This window comes from Buteo buteo, chromosome 11 (genome assembly GCF_964188355.1).
Source record: "Buteo buteo chromosome 11, bButBut1.hap1.1, whole genome shotgun sequence".
NCBI lineage: Eukaryota > Metazoa > Chordata > Aves > Accipitriformes > Accipitridae > Buteo > Buteo buteo.
In genome coordinates this window covers 40551483-40569248 of record NC_134181.1, presented here as the reverse complement: position 1 = coordinate 40569248, position 17766 = coordinate 40551483, and the positions used below count along the sequence as shown (strand labels likewise).

General features: G+C 36.3%; 1 protein-coding gene across 1 annotated transcript in view; it reads left to right on the top strand.

Moving 5' to 3' along the window:
* The window catches only part of CCDC60 (coiled-coil domain containing 60), a 64859-nt gene that overhangs the window by 25699 nt on the left and 21394 nt on the right, over positions 1-17766 (top strand). The window contains exons 2-4 of the mRNA XM_075041809.1: positions 902-985; positions 3645-3736; positions 17156-17335. Coding sequence (XP_074897910.1) covers positions 902-985; positions 3645-3736; positions 17156-17335 — 356 coding nt within the window. The remainder of the gene's footprint in view (positions 1-901; positions 986-3644; positions 3737-17155; positions 17336-17766) is intronic.

The following is a 17766-nucleotide window of genomic DNA, read 5'->3' as shown; positions in this document are numbered from 1 at the left end:
GTCAAGATTCCAACAAGCAAAATGCTCTGCTTTTAATTATTATTTTTTTTAAATACTTGAATATTTCCAGGCTTTGCTCTGCTGTGCAAAAGCTATACAGCGTAGCAAGTATTTCAGCCGCAGCTTTGAGTCTGCTGTGCAGCCTTTTTTGTATGTTGGCTCTACCCTGACTATATGGATGCAACTTGCTAGGGCCTCCAGCTTTGCTTTGCTTGGAATCAGTAAATTAGGTCTTTGATCTAAAACTAGTGCAGAAAGGAATTAGTGTTTTCATATCCTTTTAGCCTGAGCACCATACACTGCTGAGTGATCTAAAGTCTTTTATTAATCTACCTATACAATTTTTTTTAATAGGAGGGAATATGTCTTCCTTCCACTTGAATAAACTGATGGTTGAAGGAGTTCTAAAAGTGTACTTGTGCTTGGCTTCAGGGCTTTTTATGAGTCTGTGCCTTCCTTGTGGGTGAAAGCACAGACCCAAGAATAGTGGTCTATCACAGTGTGTATCTTCAGGGAAGAGCAATTACAGGTAAGTAATTTTCTATTCCTGGTTTTAGAAATTGGATTTTCTTTTTATGTTAGGCACAGTAGTCTATATAACAGTCTTCCAAGAGAAAAGTTACATTTTTGGAGCATTTAAGCATAGTAATTTAGAAAGTATGTATTCATTTTGCAAAGTAGCTTGTCAGCCGGTACTTCATATGAGAATCTATTTGCGCACCAAAGTTATTTACTGATATTTTAAGTTATTCTACAATTGACTAGCCATTATTTTTGCTTTAGTTTGCATCTCTGTAGAAAAATTTATTTGCACCACTTAGTTATGAAAACTATGACCTGCTACAGTATGGGTAACTGGCAGTATTTCAAATATGGTTACATGTTTTTGTTCATTTCTTAGGAACCAGTGAAAAAAGATGTGCAGGAAAAACCACTCAAAGAAGTGGCTGAGGTTACTACTAACAAGTGCTCTTTCAATCCAGAGGTGAGACTACTGGTGAAGCTTTGATTCAAGATGAAGTTAAAGAAGGCAACAGACAAACATCATGTTTTAATTATTCATATAGATGTCTGTTTGCTGAATTCAAGGTTTAAAGGATTACTATAGCTAAGGAACCAGCCTTCTGCTGACTGATGAACATTTCATAGGTTTTATCTAATAAAAGTCTTCCTGAAGCTATCAGAAAAAAATCACTGATGATGAAGTGAGATGTAGGGTTCTATTGTAATTTGGTAAAAATAGTGTTCTGAAAATTCAGTTTAGCTGTGTTAGTTATTCCATGTGTCAATTCTAGAAGACTGACCTTTAAACTATATTACAATTTAGCACAGAAATGGCTAATACATTCAAAATTACTTTTTATTTTAAAAAATCATATTTTTACTAAAGTACATAGGTCAATATTGCACATGCTTAGATCTCAAAAACCTGAAGCTGAAAGAGCTGTTCCTTTGTGTGTTATGTAGAGCTGCACAAATTAACAATTGTTGAAGACCTAGCCTATAGCTGGTTTTTAAGCCTTTGCCTGGTGTGACCTTAACCTACAATTTTAAATACTGAAAGGCTTGGAGATAATTTTACTTAAATGACAGTTTTTGGTCAGCACAGAACAGTTACTGTGGTGAGTCTGTTCTAATTCATCCAAGACTACCCAAGCGTATGCTCTATTTCGATGTGTACTTAGCCACAAATTACACTAACTCTGTATTGTTGCATGGCGGGCCTATCTATCCCAAAGCAATGCAGGCCTTGTAAATATGAATAAAATGTTGGAATTAAAACACATTTTAATTTCTCTGTATGCATTTAACAATGTACCTGAATTTTATTTGACAATCCAGCAAAATTATTTACTTTTTCATGATGTTGTCTTTGTTAGCTTATTTAAAATCTGATCCATCTCCTTTCTCTTTAGAACAAAACTGAATGCCAGGCAGCTGATTAGATTGTAACCTTTTTTAAAAGAGAAAAATAAAATGTAAACAAAAGAGAAAGGATGCTACATTTGCAATTATATGAAAACTGACAACTAACACTAATTATTTTTTTTAATTCTTTCTTTAGTTTTTTTCTTTAAGAAAGCAAGCACAAGTGGTAGCCTGACTTTAGCATCCAGTAACATCTCACCTATCATAACATAATATTTGATTTCCTTTTTTATCTAACTCAAAACAGTCAGATTTGTTGGAAGCTAACAAAGTTGAAAAGTAAGATGTGCTGTGGAAGTCCTGTTGAAAGGTGCAGCCTTGCCAGCTGTTTTACTGGCAGAAGCACTCTGGCTTGAATACCAGAAACATTCCACCAACCACCTTCATTTATTGTTTTTTCTCTTTTCAGTTCTCGTTTACAATTACTATTTTTATCTACACATCTCATTTGTTTGCACTTTCCAGAATGTTCTCTTAAAGCTAAAAATGTACTAAGAAAGAGTGAAGTATGCAGCTCAATCTTATCATAGAAGCTGTTGTCCATACAGAGTACCAATTGTTTCAGCAACCAAGAATGGTACACTCAGATATGCATAACAATTTGAAGTAAAAGTTGTAGCCTCTCTTGAGTAGGCAAGCATTTTCTCTACAGATCCAACTGAGATCTGCAATATCCTATTGTATACTCTCCCAGGTGCATAATAAAGGATCTTCCTTATTTCCTTTACCAGGAATTTATTTTTCTGGACACCTTAGGATATTTATGAAATGCACGGAACTGCCTCAAGGAATACCTTGGGCTGCACCTCAGTCTCTGCACACCAGCACTATGCCTTCCAATGGATAGCAATCTAGCCATGTACTTTTTGCACATTGAGCACTGCCTTAGCTGCTTATTTTATTACCTAACACATGCAAAAACACTGCATATGCACAGCATGCAATCATAATTCTATGAAATTGATGCAGCTGTTCTCTGGAAACCCCAAGGGTACTACTGCTAAGCCAGGGCTAGTTCAACAACAAATATAAGCTTTCATCTCCCATGTATTTCAGTTCCATAGCTACTCAGAAGAAAAAATGTTGCAGGCATTTTGAACAATATACTAAGTAGGTGATTTTAATTCCCCTACGTAAAATTGCTGACCTGGTTTGTACACTCTTAAAAAATGAGAGAAAGAAAATAATAAAACCATTATGTTCTGTGCTCTGAAACCAGCTATGTCTGTGGAGCTTTTCTTATTGTTTTGTTTTTTACAGATGTTATTCTCCTTGTTTTGAGCCTGATTTGAAAATTTTTCTGGGTTGGGACTTCTAAAAGATTTTTCTCCTATGCATGCTTTTTGTAGTTTGTTAATGCATAAGCACCCACAGCAGTCATTCCTTAAGTCTAGGCCATTGAACAATCTCTTCTTCCTGTCTCGTAGTTTAATGAAGCTCATGAGTGCTTAACTGCCTGTAAAGATCTCTGTCAAACTTGAAGTCAGCCCACGAATTAAAAGCTGTTGGAACACAGGTACACATGGGCATGCACAGCAGTATCATGTAAGACTTGTTTACATGCTTGTGAAATGACACAATGCTGTCCCAGAAGATGACCATCTCAGAAAATATTTGGTGATTAAAACTGAACCCTGAGACTGCACATACCTTCTCTATGCTAAGCTCTTCTTAATTAATACTGTCATATTTATTTTCAATTTGATCACTTTCAGTCTGATCCACCAGAACCAGTGAAGAGGGTCCCCCCATTTAGAGAAACAGGGAAGGAGCTGAAGACTCTTAGTAAAGCTCTAGCTCACTCAAGGTAAGGGAATCCAGAGCGCACAGAATTGGGCCAGTCAATGCTAATGGAATCTTTGGTTCTGTAGTGGCAGCAGTTCAATCATAGATGAAATAATCAAATGTACTAACAGCTTAGAAAAGATAGTTTACAGTTCTTCCTTTATAGGCTTTATGCAGACTCAAAATGTTGTCAATGCTGTATGAATGTATGAATGATTGATAGCTCTGTCTATATCAATACTATATTGTTTTAATGTTCTTTATAAAGATGCTTGTTACTTCTTTGCAATCTTTTGCATGACACAGTGTTGTGCCAAGATTTGGTAATAAAGTAGTAAAAAAATGAGCAATGTTAGGATATATAATGTGATATTACATGATAGAAAATCATAGCGAAAATATCTACCACTATTATAGGAACACCTGTGTGGACTCATTTGAAATTTACCAACTTGAGTCTCAGGAAGATGCTGACATGGAAGGAATGATTTTTGTGCCACTTACCTTGATGGATAGTGAGCTGTTATAATAAGATATGGATTTGGGATCCTATATACCTTTTAGCCAGCAGAGTTTGGACAGCAACCGTTGTTTTATGGGACTGACCACAGAAAGTAGCTGGGTGCTCATGCTTTTCCTAGAAAGTATCTTCTGTTGCCACTAGACACAATAAACTTCTGTCCCAGCAGGGCATTTCTTATGGTCTCACTTAAAAAAAACCCAAAAACCAGGAGGGTCTATTGGTAATAGGCTTTAGCAAAGAGTACTCTCCCATTTAGGCACTCATACTCTTAAATGTACTTAGGCTGTGTTGTCACCCGTGTTTCACCATAGTCACTGCAGGTGGTGCTTAAGTTGACAAGATTGAGGCTTGAATATGCTTTTCTGTTGCAATCACACATTCTGCTTGCACTCCAAACTTGCCTACAGAGACCATTCACTCTATTTTCTCAGTATTAGCTTAAACAGTTGCTAAACTGCATAATAAGCCTTGCAGTAGGTGACTCTAGGGTTTTCTAAATTTTCCTGGAATCTTCTAACTTTCCTGATGTGAGTGTTAAGCTAAGAAATGAGATTCATTTGCAACTGAAACAGCAAGCAGTAGTACGAAAAGATGATTTACATCTGGCAAGGTTTAGCAACAGCCTGCTGCAAATAAAACTGACAAATTACCACTGCCAGCCCCAGCAGGGTACAGATTACACAAGTGTTTACAAGGTTCCTAGACTTAAAGTCTTTGAAGAGTGTTCACTCAATAAAAGTAGTTGAATTAAAGCAAGCAGCAATAAGACAGACATCTATATAAAAATTATTAATTAGGTTAAATCTAAGCAAATAGGGCAGTCAAGAACACATGATATTGTATTAGCATAATATATTGAAGACAAATTAGGCTCTTGCATTGTCTGGCTGAGATTGTAACTGCATAAAACTCAAGGAAGTTAGAGAAAAGTAGCTTCTTTGCATGTGGTACTGTAGAGGAATCAGAACTTTACATTTCACAATAATGTGTTTTTAAATATTCTCAAATTTTTACATCAGAGCAATTTCTGAATTTTATACTAGTTATTCACGATAACATTAAATTTCACATTCTTCCCTTTTATCTTTCTCTTCCCCCAATTATTTTTATTATTGACTTTGTTAATTCACTTTTAGTGAATTTTTCACTTGATAAACTTGGCCAAAAATAGTAATAAACCATAAACAAAATAATAAATGCTGTGTACTTTGAAGGTTGGATAAGCCATTTTAGTAAAGCATGACTTGTTTTTGCCATAAATCCACTGTTAGTTATGTTTGACTGCCTGCATTCATTGTTTATTGCTAAATTTCAGTGGGATTGTCTCCTCGAGGTCAAGTTAAAGTTCTTTTGATGATAACCTGCCAAAGATCAGTTTACTTCTTTATATATGAGTTGCAGGTGCTTTGGACCTTGCTTTTGGTTGCTTTACATTCTTTATTCTCGAATGAGTAGGATTAAAAAAATACTTGCAAGTGTTCTACAGGATGAAAATTACTATCACCATGGGTATTAAAAGGCTTGATTTTTTAAGTCTTAGCAAATTGATTTGTAGACGTTTGGATGAAGCAAGCTGGACCACTCATTTCATTATAATTTACAGTTTGAATAATTGAAGTGTCAAGGTATTGATCCTAACTCTTGGCTGAGCAGCTAACTTTTTATGTACCTTTGTACAAATCACTTGACCCCTTTGCAGCTCTGTCAAGTAAATTGTAAATTGGGCTTGGAAACTAGACAATGTATCTGAACTAAACTCACTGCATAAATATATAGCTTTTAAATTGATATGGATGGCGGAGTGTGAATGAGGATTGCTTTTATTACTGAAAGCAAAATTATTTTTTTTTTTACATATAGGGGATATTTTTTCTTGCTATTTTCATGTAAATTTTTACAATTTTTAATCTTATTACCACTATCTTACGCTTTTAGGAATGTTTGATAAACCTTGCGATGCCTAGCACTCAAATACATACCAGCATTGTCGTCTTCATCTCTGCAGCACTGCTAGGTGTTAGGTGGATAAATATTATTACTCCCATAGGTAAACTATGAAAGTCACATTGGGGATGTAAGGTTAATTATCACTGGAACATCTACAATTGGAATTTGGGTGTCTCAGGCAACTGAATGCCTTACTTATTCTTCTAGACTTCAGTGATGCCTCTGTTTCTCTGATTTTTATTTTTATTTTCAGAACTAGCCTACTAAATTAGAAGCTTCAGGGAAAGACTTCTTAAGACATCCAGCCCATTAATCTCGGTGAATGCAGTTGTTTCCTATAACAGATGAAGTGTTTAGTCTAGCCTACTTTTAACTGAAAACATTTCTGTTTCCTGCACCACATTATGATAAACGCAGATTTGCCTTCCGCTGAATTTTTAATGGTAATGCAATCTGGAAAACTATGTTAAATGTAGATTTTTAATGATGTGAACAGATTTGATCCTGACGTGTTTTGATGTCATATCTTTTCTCTGAGTTATTAAAAACCCAGATTTCAGTCTTTCAACCCTTCTCACCTCCGGAAGCTAATACAGCTAAAGGGACCAATGAGATTATATTCCTTTATGTACATTATCAGCAGAATTGTCTGTTGTGTCCTGATCAGTTGTACTTGCACCACACCTGCAGAGGATAGTGATGTTGTGCAATTGTTCTTAAATACCTAATTTGGCTTGCAGAATCCTTTTTACTGCTGATGCAGAAGGTGGAAAGAACCAAACTCCATTTTAATATCCCAAGCAGAGTTTGAAGTGCTGATAAGTAAGAAAATACCTACCTGTTAAAGCATCTCCAACTCTGCCATCTTCTTCTGGTCCCCTAAATTTAATTCACAGTTGCATTCAAAACTAGCCTGGGTGGAAATATTCCTGAGCACAAGTTTTCCATGACAGTTGAAACAGATGGAAGATGAAGAAAGGGAAGACTTAATCTTTTGCTACCGCACTAATAAATGTATATTTACTTTTTATATTTACTGAACAGTAAATTATATATTTACACACTTTTGGGTTTTGAAGATCAGAAGCATGGTCAGGGTGTAGTCAAAGCTCCTTAGTACACTCAGGAGAAATGTGCCTTTTTGCTCTTGTGTAGGCAATGGTCACTTTAATACTAGTTTCTGAAAAGCACTGCTGTCTGAATAAATGCTCAAATGAAGTTTGCCTGTCATATTGTGTAATACCACACATTCTTTATATTGTAATCCCAATAGTGATCCTGTAACACACCTGATATAATTTGTTCTATTTACTGTGGCAATTAAATCATGAATCCCACATATCTTATATTATTTATGAAGTGAAGTATGATATGAGCTGTAATGGCCATGGAGAAATTTGATTGAGAAGTCAGGGAAACAGATTTTTTTTTTTTGAAATATGAACTCACTTTCTGAAATGCACAGTAGCCAAATGACCTAGTATGCAGAAAATATCCAACAGAGTTAAAATGTGGAAATCAAAGGTACACGTTAACTGTTTTTTAAATGTTTGTGTTGTGTAAGCCTGGAAGGTCTTTGAGTGTCATTGTATGACTTTTTAACGGTGAAAATGTTAGCCATTCATCTTGAGTGTTTGCACAATGTTACTTTGACTAAATCTGCATGTAGAAAAAAGAAGAGCAAAGAAATCAAACCCACAGACTTTTTAACCAAATATTGAGATGTGAAGTTGGAGGAAAAGATAATTTCAAGTGCAAATGACTGCACTGCTGGTTTGGACCCAAAGGACATGTCAGCAATACTTCTTAGTAACAATTTCGGACAATAGAAAAGGAGCTATTTTAGAAAAAAGAAGCAGAGTGGAAAATGCAAGAAAGAAAGAAAGAAGAAAAGTGGAGTTTTCTTCTCCAGGGCAGCAACTTTTAATTTCAATTAAAGCAGTCAGGCTAGCAGAGCAGCATGCTAATACATACTACAGGGAGTCAGTGAATACAAATGACCTTTGTGGATTTGTTTTTTTGCTGCTTTTCCTCCTCTTGATTGAAAAGGAACACCCAGCAGTTGTCTTAATTGGACGATAATTGATACATATTCACAGGAAGTAGTGCCTATGATCTTGCAGCTTGTTTGTATGAAAGAGTATAATGGAACAAACTGAGGAAGTTTTTTAATGATGACAGTGACATAGCACAGCTGTATGAATTATTTTAAAATTATCTCAAAAATGTTTTAAGAGTCATTACTGGAACAGACTTAGCTGCATTCATAAAGCTTTAATATTCTACCTTACACATTAAAAGCATAATTAAACTGAAGATAAACCTTATAATTATGACCTCATACCTCCTCTCAGTAATACTCTCTTATACTTTCTTGAGTCCTCATGATGATAGAGGATGATGACAGATGCAGAGGTTGCTCAGACTACTCATCTTTCAAAACTGTCAGTCACTAGTGCCAAGTAGAAAGTTGTACCAGCTCTTCCCTACTCATGGGTTGTACCCAATTGCTTTAGGGAGACACCTGCCAGTGTTCAGATACCATTTTACCTAAACACAGGATTAAAATTTAGGAAGGAATTTGCTTATCTTTGTGCAGCATAAAATGAAAAACCATTTGGGAAATCTGTAGATAATGATCAGTCCTTTTCCTATGTAGATCAATAAATGTTACTTCCAGTGGAGATTGCCCATGTAGACACAAAGTAGCTCTGACTTACTTGACTAAGTACTTCCCAATGTCAGATTCAGTGGGTGGAATACAGTATGGCAGAAATGACACTTTGTCCTTGAGCATTCAAATATTTTTAGCTTTGAGCTAAGAATTATGTTTTCATTTCTATTGCTATTCTTTCTAAAACTAAGCAAACCTGAGAAGTACAGCCCCTTTGAAATGACATTCAGCTCTGAGAGAGATCCTTTCTTATTGTTTTGTTCCAATGACATCTGTAAATGGGATCTGGAAATAATGTTAAGTAATCCATGCTTGCATGAGGACATATTGTATGAGAACCAAGAAAGTAGATATCTTTATAACTAATAAATTGTAGGAAGATGTAGGAACAGTTACACAGCAAAAGAGATTACCAAACAAGGGAAGCTTGTAGTTGTTAATCCATAATTAAAGCAGGTTGCCATAAATCACTCCTGTAGACTAACTCAGCCCACAAAGACCGTGCAAGTGTGCTGGAAATACTCTTGTTAAACATTACCACAAAAAACAGTGCTTAAAAATAAGCATATTGCTTCAAATGAGAGTAGCTGAAAATACTTTCTTTGTGTGAAAACGGAGGTAGGAAAGGTGATAGAAACTGGAAGCTGTGCAGTGACAGTCATCTAAGCATAGGTGCACATGTAAAAATGACAAGTTGTGGTCATCCTCAGCTGATGGTGTCTAGGAGTCCACAGCTCTGAGCTGCAAGCTCAAAGGGAAAGTGTCCATGCCATTCCATGAGCCAGTCCAAGCCTTTACTTGCAAAAAGGGCATGTTAAACCTCTGCATTGCATTTCCCATAGTTTGAAGAAAATGGCTCCCATGCATCTGTTTCACTGTGCTGTGCTAGTTAAATAAAACTAAATGTCAAACTGCTGGCAGTTTAACAGTATTCAACTGGATGCTTTTTATGTTTTAAATTAGAAACTGGATGGCTCTTTAAAATGGTTCAAGTTTCCTGAAGGCAGATCTCTAAAAGTCACTCTGCATGCAGAAAGCCCAGCCTCTACTAATGCATTCTTTATGCCTGCAACAACAGTTAGACTGACTGTTACCCCAAGAGCCATTTCTCTTACTTCTTTTCCTGCTAGTGGCTGTGTAGCTGACTTTAATACAAAACCATTTAAATTTTGTGATTGAAATGGCAGCTACTACCAGAAGATTTTAAATGGCAAGAAATGTGTTATTTTTGGAGTTTTGGTTATGACCTTGTCTGTCCTTTCCTGTGAATCTATACTGATCCTATTCTAATATATGCAGACAAAAAAGATGTTAGTGTTTAGAGGTTTTTTATAAGTTGGCATTTCTTAATGCATACCGTTTACTGGAAGATACAGTGGAGTCTGTAAAAGCAGGGAAGAGAGGCAATGTAGAGTTAAGAAGCAAAGAAGAGACTGAGGCAGTACTAACTGAGAAGGTGAAATGTTTATCTGCCAATATTTGTTTCCAATGTATTTAATACTTCATAATGTCAGTTGCTTGGAAACTAGTGTTTTGTGCCCTTTTGCTGCTTGGCAGAAATCACTCTTAATTGGCATGTTTCTAGCACTGTCACTGCTGGCAGTTTGCAGCATTTTTTTTTTTCCACAAGCAAAAATTTTCTTTTACCTGAATGATGGCTCACATTAATTAGACAGCAGTCATGAGCAAAGACAACCATTTAAGTGTATGGATGTATGAATCATTATCTTTATCATCAATCACCGGAAAGGCTGCTATTCCCATCAACATTTCTGCCTTTCCAGGCTGTTCATTTGAGTCTCAATCTCCTTTCCTTTTGTGCAAAAATATGTTTGTGTTTGTTTGAAATTTTGTAAGTGGAAATAGTTCATTGCTTATTAGATTTTGCTGTCTATCTAAACACAACAGTCTAATGCCACATACAAAATTACACATTGTCACTGAATGTTTGAACAAAGCTAACACTTAAAATGGGGTTTCCATTATTTAGTAGTAAAATGTCATTGCTCTGTAAATACCTTTATGTGGTAAAGCAAGACACTAGATCATGGGGAGTGGTTTCTACTTTCACATGAAAATCTTGAACCAGTAGTATTTCCTGGTAGAGGATCAGGGACCTCAGTGAAGTTCCACTTAACAAGCAGTGAGTTTTTATTGGTAATATGAACATAAAGTTATTAATTGTACATTCTTACAGCAAGAAAATGGAAAGCCCAGAAATCTCCAGATGATTTTTTTCTTTTGAAGTTTTAGTAATAGTTTCCCCACAGCTTTGTGGAAAAGAGTTTAAAGCAAAGCCTTGAAATCTCACAGATTTATTTTTCTGCCCTTTATCAGTACAAAGCTGTCTTCTCTGTGCTGCTTTGGAAGTGATTCCCCCACTCACCTTTGTTTATGTCCTTCTCCAGAGACATCAAGAGCTGGAAACCTAAATGTGCCTACCCCCAGAGAAAACTTTTATATGAAGATCAACAGGAATGGGGGTTGCAGCATGGCAGAAGTGGAGGGGGGTGTATGTGTGCATGTTCTTGTGTTCTGGGACGTCTTAAAAGAGAAATTGCTGCACTCCATTCTTTCTAGGTTGAGAAGAACACATTTCCAACTAAAAATAAGCCAGTCTTTTTCTAGGTTGGTTTTCGTACCTCCAGGTAGCCAAATATGTTTGTGCTTCTCAATGTTAGACAACCTCTCCTCATTTTCAAAGTAGACGTTCTGCCTCATTTCACAATGGAAGCAGCATCTTCTACATTTTAATGTCTTTGTAGTTAATTCAAAACCACTCTGAGACATCTTTAAATATGTAGTGATGCATTAACACATTCACCTGGTGACATTTTTTACAGTAGTGTGGGGTGTTGTTTTGACTATTGAAGATCCTTATTTCTTGTTGCACAACCTTCTGTGAACTACAGATGACTTATTTGATGGTCAGATTTTCATGTGATAATACGCATCTTTCCCATTATGCAGATCCTGGAGGTTTTTTTTTAAAGACATTTGAGTACAGAATATTGTACTCATCTTCAGGAGAATAAAATGGGAATCTATATCTGAAATAGTGTGGGTATTCCAGATCGTTTGTATGTTTTCAGCTACTCAAGACAGATGTTGATATGGTACTACTTCAGTTCCTTGCCAAAATGGTTAATGGTTCAGTATGGTAAATGATCGCATATGTCTGAGTTTCTATGGGTTAGTAACTACATTTGGTAGATTTTAATGTCATTATCATCTGGCCTTCGCTGAATTTGGGAAGGGTAGATGTATGAATATTTACCCATTTGGTTCTTGCTGTGTAATTACTCAGCCATTAAATAGGAGTAGTAACCAGTGTGTTGCTGATTCTCCGTTGCCTCATGTATATGTTTGAATCTCTAACATGGCTGTAAACACTACCAAACCAGAATTTGTAATTAATTTACATTAGTATCTACATATTAATTGTGAATAGTTGCAAGCTTTTTCTTGTCTACATGCTAAGCTTTCAAGATATGACCTGAATGCAGAGCTTTATAGTAGGACTTTCTAGCTCAGGCTCACCACCATGTAAACTTAACTCCATGGCTTTCGGTAATTTCAGAAGGTGGGTAGCGTATGCACCCTGTAATAACTCACTGAGTATACTTTAAGTGAACGATGCACTAATTCTCATTTACAATGAGACTGCCTTACATCACTCAGGAAAGGTGTGAAGCAGTCTTAATGTAAATGAATTTGGGACATACTGGCATAGATTACAACGCTGAATGTAAGGCACTAAAGAACTGAGTGAAATGGTCAGCAGCTCCAGTATTTAAGAGAATGGAACAGATTCTCCACTGGTATAAATCAGTATCACTGTTGACAGTTTACAAGAAATGCAGAGTTTGCTCTCCTACTGTTCTGTGTGTGCTTTGTAAATCAGAAAAGCACTGTGTGCATATGGATTTTCTTTTATCTTGGCACTTCCTGCTGTTTTAAAATAATTAGCTATTTAGGTGTTACACCACCTTGTCAGAAGTTAAGGGACGTACAAGAATTACTACAGCTATTAGAATGCAGCAACAGCTCACATGGAGTCTGACGTGTTAATGCACATACACACAACATAGTATTTGGGGGGACTGGAATGATAAAAAATAAGTATCCTAACTGAAACAGCAGTGAGGACAGTAACATTTAATCAATTGAATTCTATGAGGATGCAGATGTTAATGTTTGTGCTCCTGCAGAGATTACTGTAGGATCCCTAATAACTTCAGGTTGTCAGAACTTCCATTTTATTATATGTTCAAAACCACAGACCACCTAGTACCACAGTGCCCCCTAAAACTAGGTAAGAGCATAGATTTCAAGTTTAATCCAAATGAAGCAAGCTTGCTGCTCTCACCACTTCCTTCAGTGGATATTTCTTTGAATTCTTCAGGATCCAAATACTCGTTAGCCTCATTTGAGATTTGTGATGGGGTCACAGCTCACGATGGCATAACTGCAAATAATGCTAAGTGTTCATTTAGAAGAATTATACTGGGTTTTAATCTATGGTTTTAGTCTGTAATGTTCAGAATACAGTTTAGCTGTATTTACTGTAGTGTCAAAGTTATTGCCTCCTATGCTTCCTGTTTTATACAGAAATGGATTGTTGTTTGTGTTACTTTTTCTGCTATCAAAAATATTTACTCAGAATGCTTTTAAGTGGCAGTGTGCATAAAATTGCCCTTGCTTTTCACCTGGGAAGCCTTAGCTCATATTCAGTTTGTCACTAGTGCAACAAGTTAGGCAGTACCCAGCTGATACTCACCTTGCAACACCCACAGCAGGGTCTGGCCTCACGCCCAAAGAGGAGCTTTCACTGGTCTAGTAGGGAGTTGTTGCAGATGCAGATTGAAATGCTTTTATGAAAATATAGGAAATTGTGTTTAGAAAGCCTGTGCTCTCAGTGGTTTTCAGAGCAATGCCACGTTGGTTTCATTTATATTTACAATTGGCTATAGGCCTCTGGAAGAAGGCTAAATTCTTTCTGTATAGCATCTGGAGCAGGAGATGTTCAGTCATTAGCTTTATTGGTATAAAGGCTGTATTCATTAAGAAAATTGAATAAGCCATTTTATGAAACAGTGGCTAACAATTTCCGTGATCAGAGAAATATGTATGTAAATTGTTTGATAGATACATAGTTATTTTACTTACAGCTCACAGTTTTTGTTCACCATGATCATAACATAATGTTCAGCTTTAGAGCGACAGAGAATCAAGCTGGTATAAATACACTGCAACTTCTTTGCACCTCAGGGAATGGGACAGAGGGAGATAAGCAGGAAGAGTTAATGAGACTGAAGGACCCCTGTAACACCACCCACTGCATCCAATATAGTTGCTTAGTACAGGGACAGCCACATGGGTGTGCAGCCTTCTGCCTATCTTTCTAGCAATTCTGTTCAGGCTGGAGTTATACCAGCTTTACTTGAGCAAGGATTTGGCATCACATGTTCAGGAGTGCATGTCATTCCTTTAAACCATCTCCCACTGAATTTGTTTACCTACAAAGTAGATGTGAGGTTGTTAACTGTAAAATTTGATCTTCTGAGACACAAATACACCCTTAGTATGATTCCTTTGAATTTAGTGATGATGACCCAATGTACTTAAATAAGGTATACTTAAAGAGAAGATAAAAACAACTGGTAAATATCTAGCTTGTCTTTACCCTGATGCAAAGGTTTCTGGCATTGTTATTATAGCTTCTTAATCTTCTTCTAGCACCTAAATTATAATTAAGACACATTTATGATTTCCTTTTATTTTTATGAGTCATTTCTCACTCAAAGAAAAGCACCAAGAATCTCAGATCTTAGCAGTAAAAGTTCAATTCCCCGATACTTTAATGGCCTTGTATAACAATTAACTGATGACCTTGAGTCCCTAAAGGATTTAAGGAGTAATTTAATAAGTATGTAGTTACACCAAGCACTAAAAATATGCTTGCTTCTGTATGTGTAGTACACTACTGGGTCACTCCTTTGCACATGTCATTGACCCTTATCTATAATAATATAATCCTGTAGAGAGAACTTGAAGTATTCCATGGTACATTATTACTGCTCAGGAAACTCTTTTGATTTTCATGCTGATAAAGATATTAACTTAGAAAAATAAGACAAATCCTTTTGTCTGAATGGCAGTTGAAAATCTGTGTTGTGACTACAGTTGACTGAAGCTCAATTACTTTAATAAATGTATTCCAAATTTCATCTTGATTACATTTGCATTTTAATGAATGATTCTCACCTACTTGTCAAATAGGCAGCCCAGCTAAATTTATTAAGTTATTGTATAAACAGGGTATTGTGATGCCAGAGTTTAAATGGAGAAATATTTGATGTCCTATTCCAGCAATATACTGTAAATCTACAGTGTAGAAAAGTACGTCAGTGACCTCTGTATTTTAAGTTTGGATTTATTTTACTCTTTTTCCTGACAAGAGTCCGTGAACCTTTAGGGTCATTCATAAATATCCCAGAAATAATTCTATGGAATTATGAGAGGACTTTTTTGGTATAAATCAGGTAGTTATTACAGCTTTATATGCTGCATTTCCGTTAATTCTATGTTATTTCTTTTTCCATACTTGGAGACTGTAGAGATACTTTTTGTAATACCTGGGACATCAAGGAAGTCATAGACTAAAAATATTCATTCACAAGTGTGCATAACGTTTCCTATTCCTATGGGTGTATGAGAGTGATCATTGATTTTGGTATATACATATTAAAGCCTTCTATATTAGATAAACCTTTAAAAAAAGTACTGATTGTACTTGCCATTTATTCATCTTCCTCCAATAATACTGGTTATGGCTGTTAGTCTAAAAGAACTTCCTAGTTTATAATGTATCTTTCTCTATCACTTTCTTTGATTCATGTAATAACCTCATTGTTCACTATTTGTGGCATTATAATACACAACTACAGCAGGGGTTTTGAAGAAGGAATACTTACATTAGTGTGTGCAGAAATGTAGAAAAAGCCCTACAAAGGGGAAAAAAAATTTTTACATACAAATATCTTGAGAGTTGGCAGACAGGAGAGAGAGAAAACTACTGGAAAAAGACATAAAGCAAGAATTTGAGGCCATTAAATGTTTTAAAGTATTCCAAGAGAAGTCTGTTATGCAAAATACTAGGTTCTTATGAAAAACATTAAGCCAGTCTGAAACGACTCTGAAATCCTTATGTTTTTCTAAAGCATGCAGCATTTCTTCTCAGGGACATCTTATTTTCTTATGTTTTTTTGTGGGTTTTTTAGTTTTTCCAAAGTTAGTATAGGAATATCTAGCAAACAGATCATCTAGCTGAACTGGAAATATTTTCAGGCTTGTATTTATAGTTGCTGGACTTAAAAAATAATGTCAACAAAACCAAAAACCCAATCCCCAAACCATTAAATTTTGCAAGCGGTTTTTTCATCAAGGGAAGCAAGGAGGGAGTAAACTGTGCACCCCTCAAGAACTGGTGAATTTGGTGCCTGAAATTTGCAACCTATATGACCTTCAGGTGCTTTAATACCTATCTGGTAAGAAAAGGGAATTATTACTTGTCAGTAAAACAAATAAGGCCCAGCTTTCAAGCCTAGATTATGTTTGAAAGAATCAATACAGCCTCATGATACTTCATTCAAAAGTCAGCAATACATTAACTTAAAGCGGTGTGTCCTATACCTGGATAGTATGCTCGTCTAACTTTGATCAGCTGCTACATTCTTAATTTTATATTTTAATCTAAGGCTGTAGAGTAGTTGGGTGCCATATCTCTTTCACTGCCCTAGCTCACCTTTTCTTTTTCTTTTTCTTTTTTTTTTTTTTTTTTTAAATCTCTGTTGTCATCCCACAGGGAGTGCATCATGGTTTCTTCTTTATTTTCTTCTCTTGCAGTAATACCCTGCCTGTTCAGCTCACTCACAGGCTTCACTGGCACCTTTCTTGTTTCTAACAATGCAGCCTTCTCACAGCGAGTGGAGTTTAGCATCAGGGCAGTGCCTGTCAGGCTGACAACTGAGTTAAGACAGTGAGGGGCCCAATGAGCAATTCGCTGCTATAAATTAGAATTAGGCAGGAAGTTCTTAAATCAAGTAGTGGACAAAGTGGTGTTGAGTTCAAGACATCCAATAGGTATACTGCAGAAGGAAATACTAATGTTGAACTCTTGAATATAGAAGAATATGAAATCTCTGTTAAAAATTAAGTTGGTGGGTATCAGAGAATTTAATCAATTTGATAGTGTGTCTTTAGTACACTGACCAACTTGTGATGACTTTCTGCAGGCATCATATCAATTCTGTGAAGCAAGGTGGAGAATACTTTCATATACTTCACCAAGAATCACTGGAGAGGAATAGCAGACAGAAAGCAGCTCGGCAGGCTCAGAGCACGAGATGGAGGACTGAGTTCCAGGCACCCGAATATTCCTCTGATGTGGAGGAGTCAGAGGAAGAAATAAACATGTAAGTCAATTCAGGGGGCTTTTGGTGGTCTGAGGGCAGTGGTTTTAAAAAGCAACAGTTTCCAGTTTCTGTCATTACTTGCTATTGAGGCAGAATATTACTACTTGTGTGAACTAGAAAGAGAAAATGCTTAAAATCTGGGTAAGCGAGCAGCTGTAAACGTAGCAAGCATGGAAGAAAAATGCTTAAGGTGCTGCTTAAAAAGGAGGAAGTTTAGAAGGCAGAAGGTTAGTGAACTCAAGAGAGGTTTCATAGCCAACTCAGACCTGATTCTTGGAGGAGAAAAGGAGGAGGCCTGGTGAGTTTGTGCCATGCTTTTGTTCCCACAATGGGACTGCAGCATTAAGAATAAAAAAGAATTGCATTCAGCAGAAGTGGCTTAGCTTGGAGAGTGGGTTTCTTCGCTAGTTCAGATCTGTCACTACCTTTTT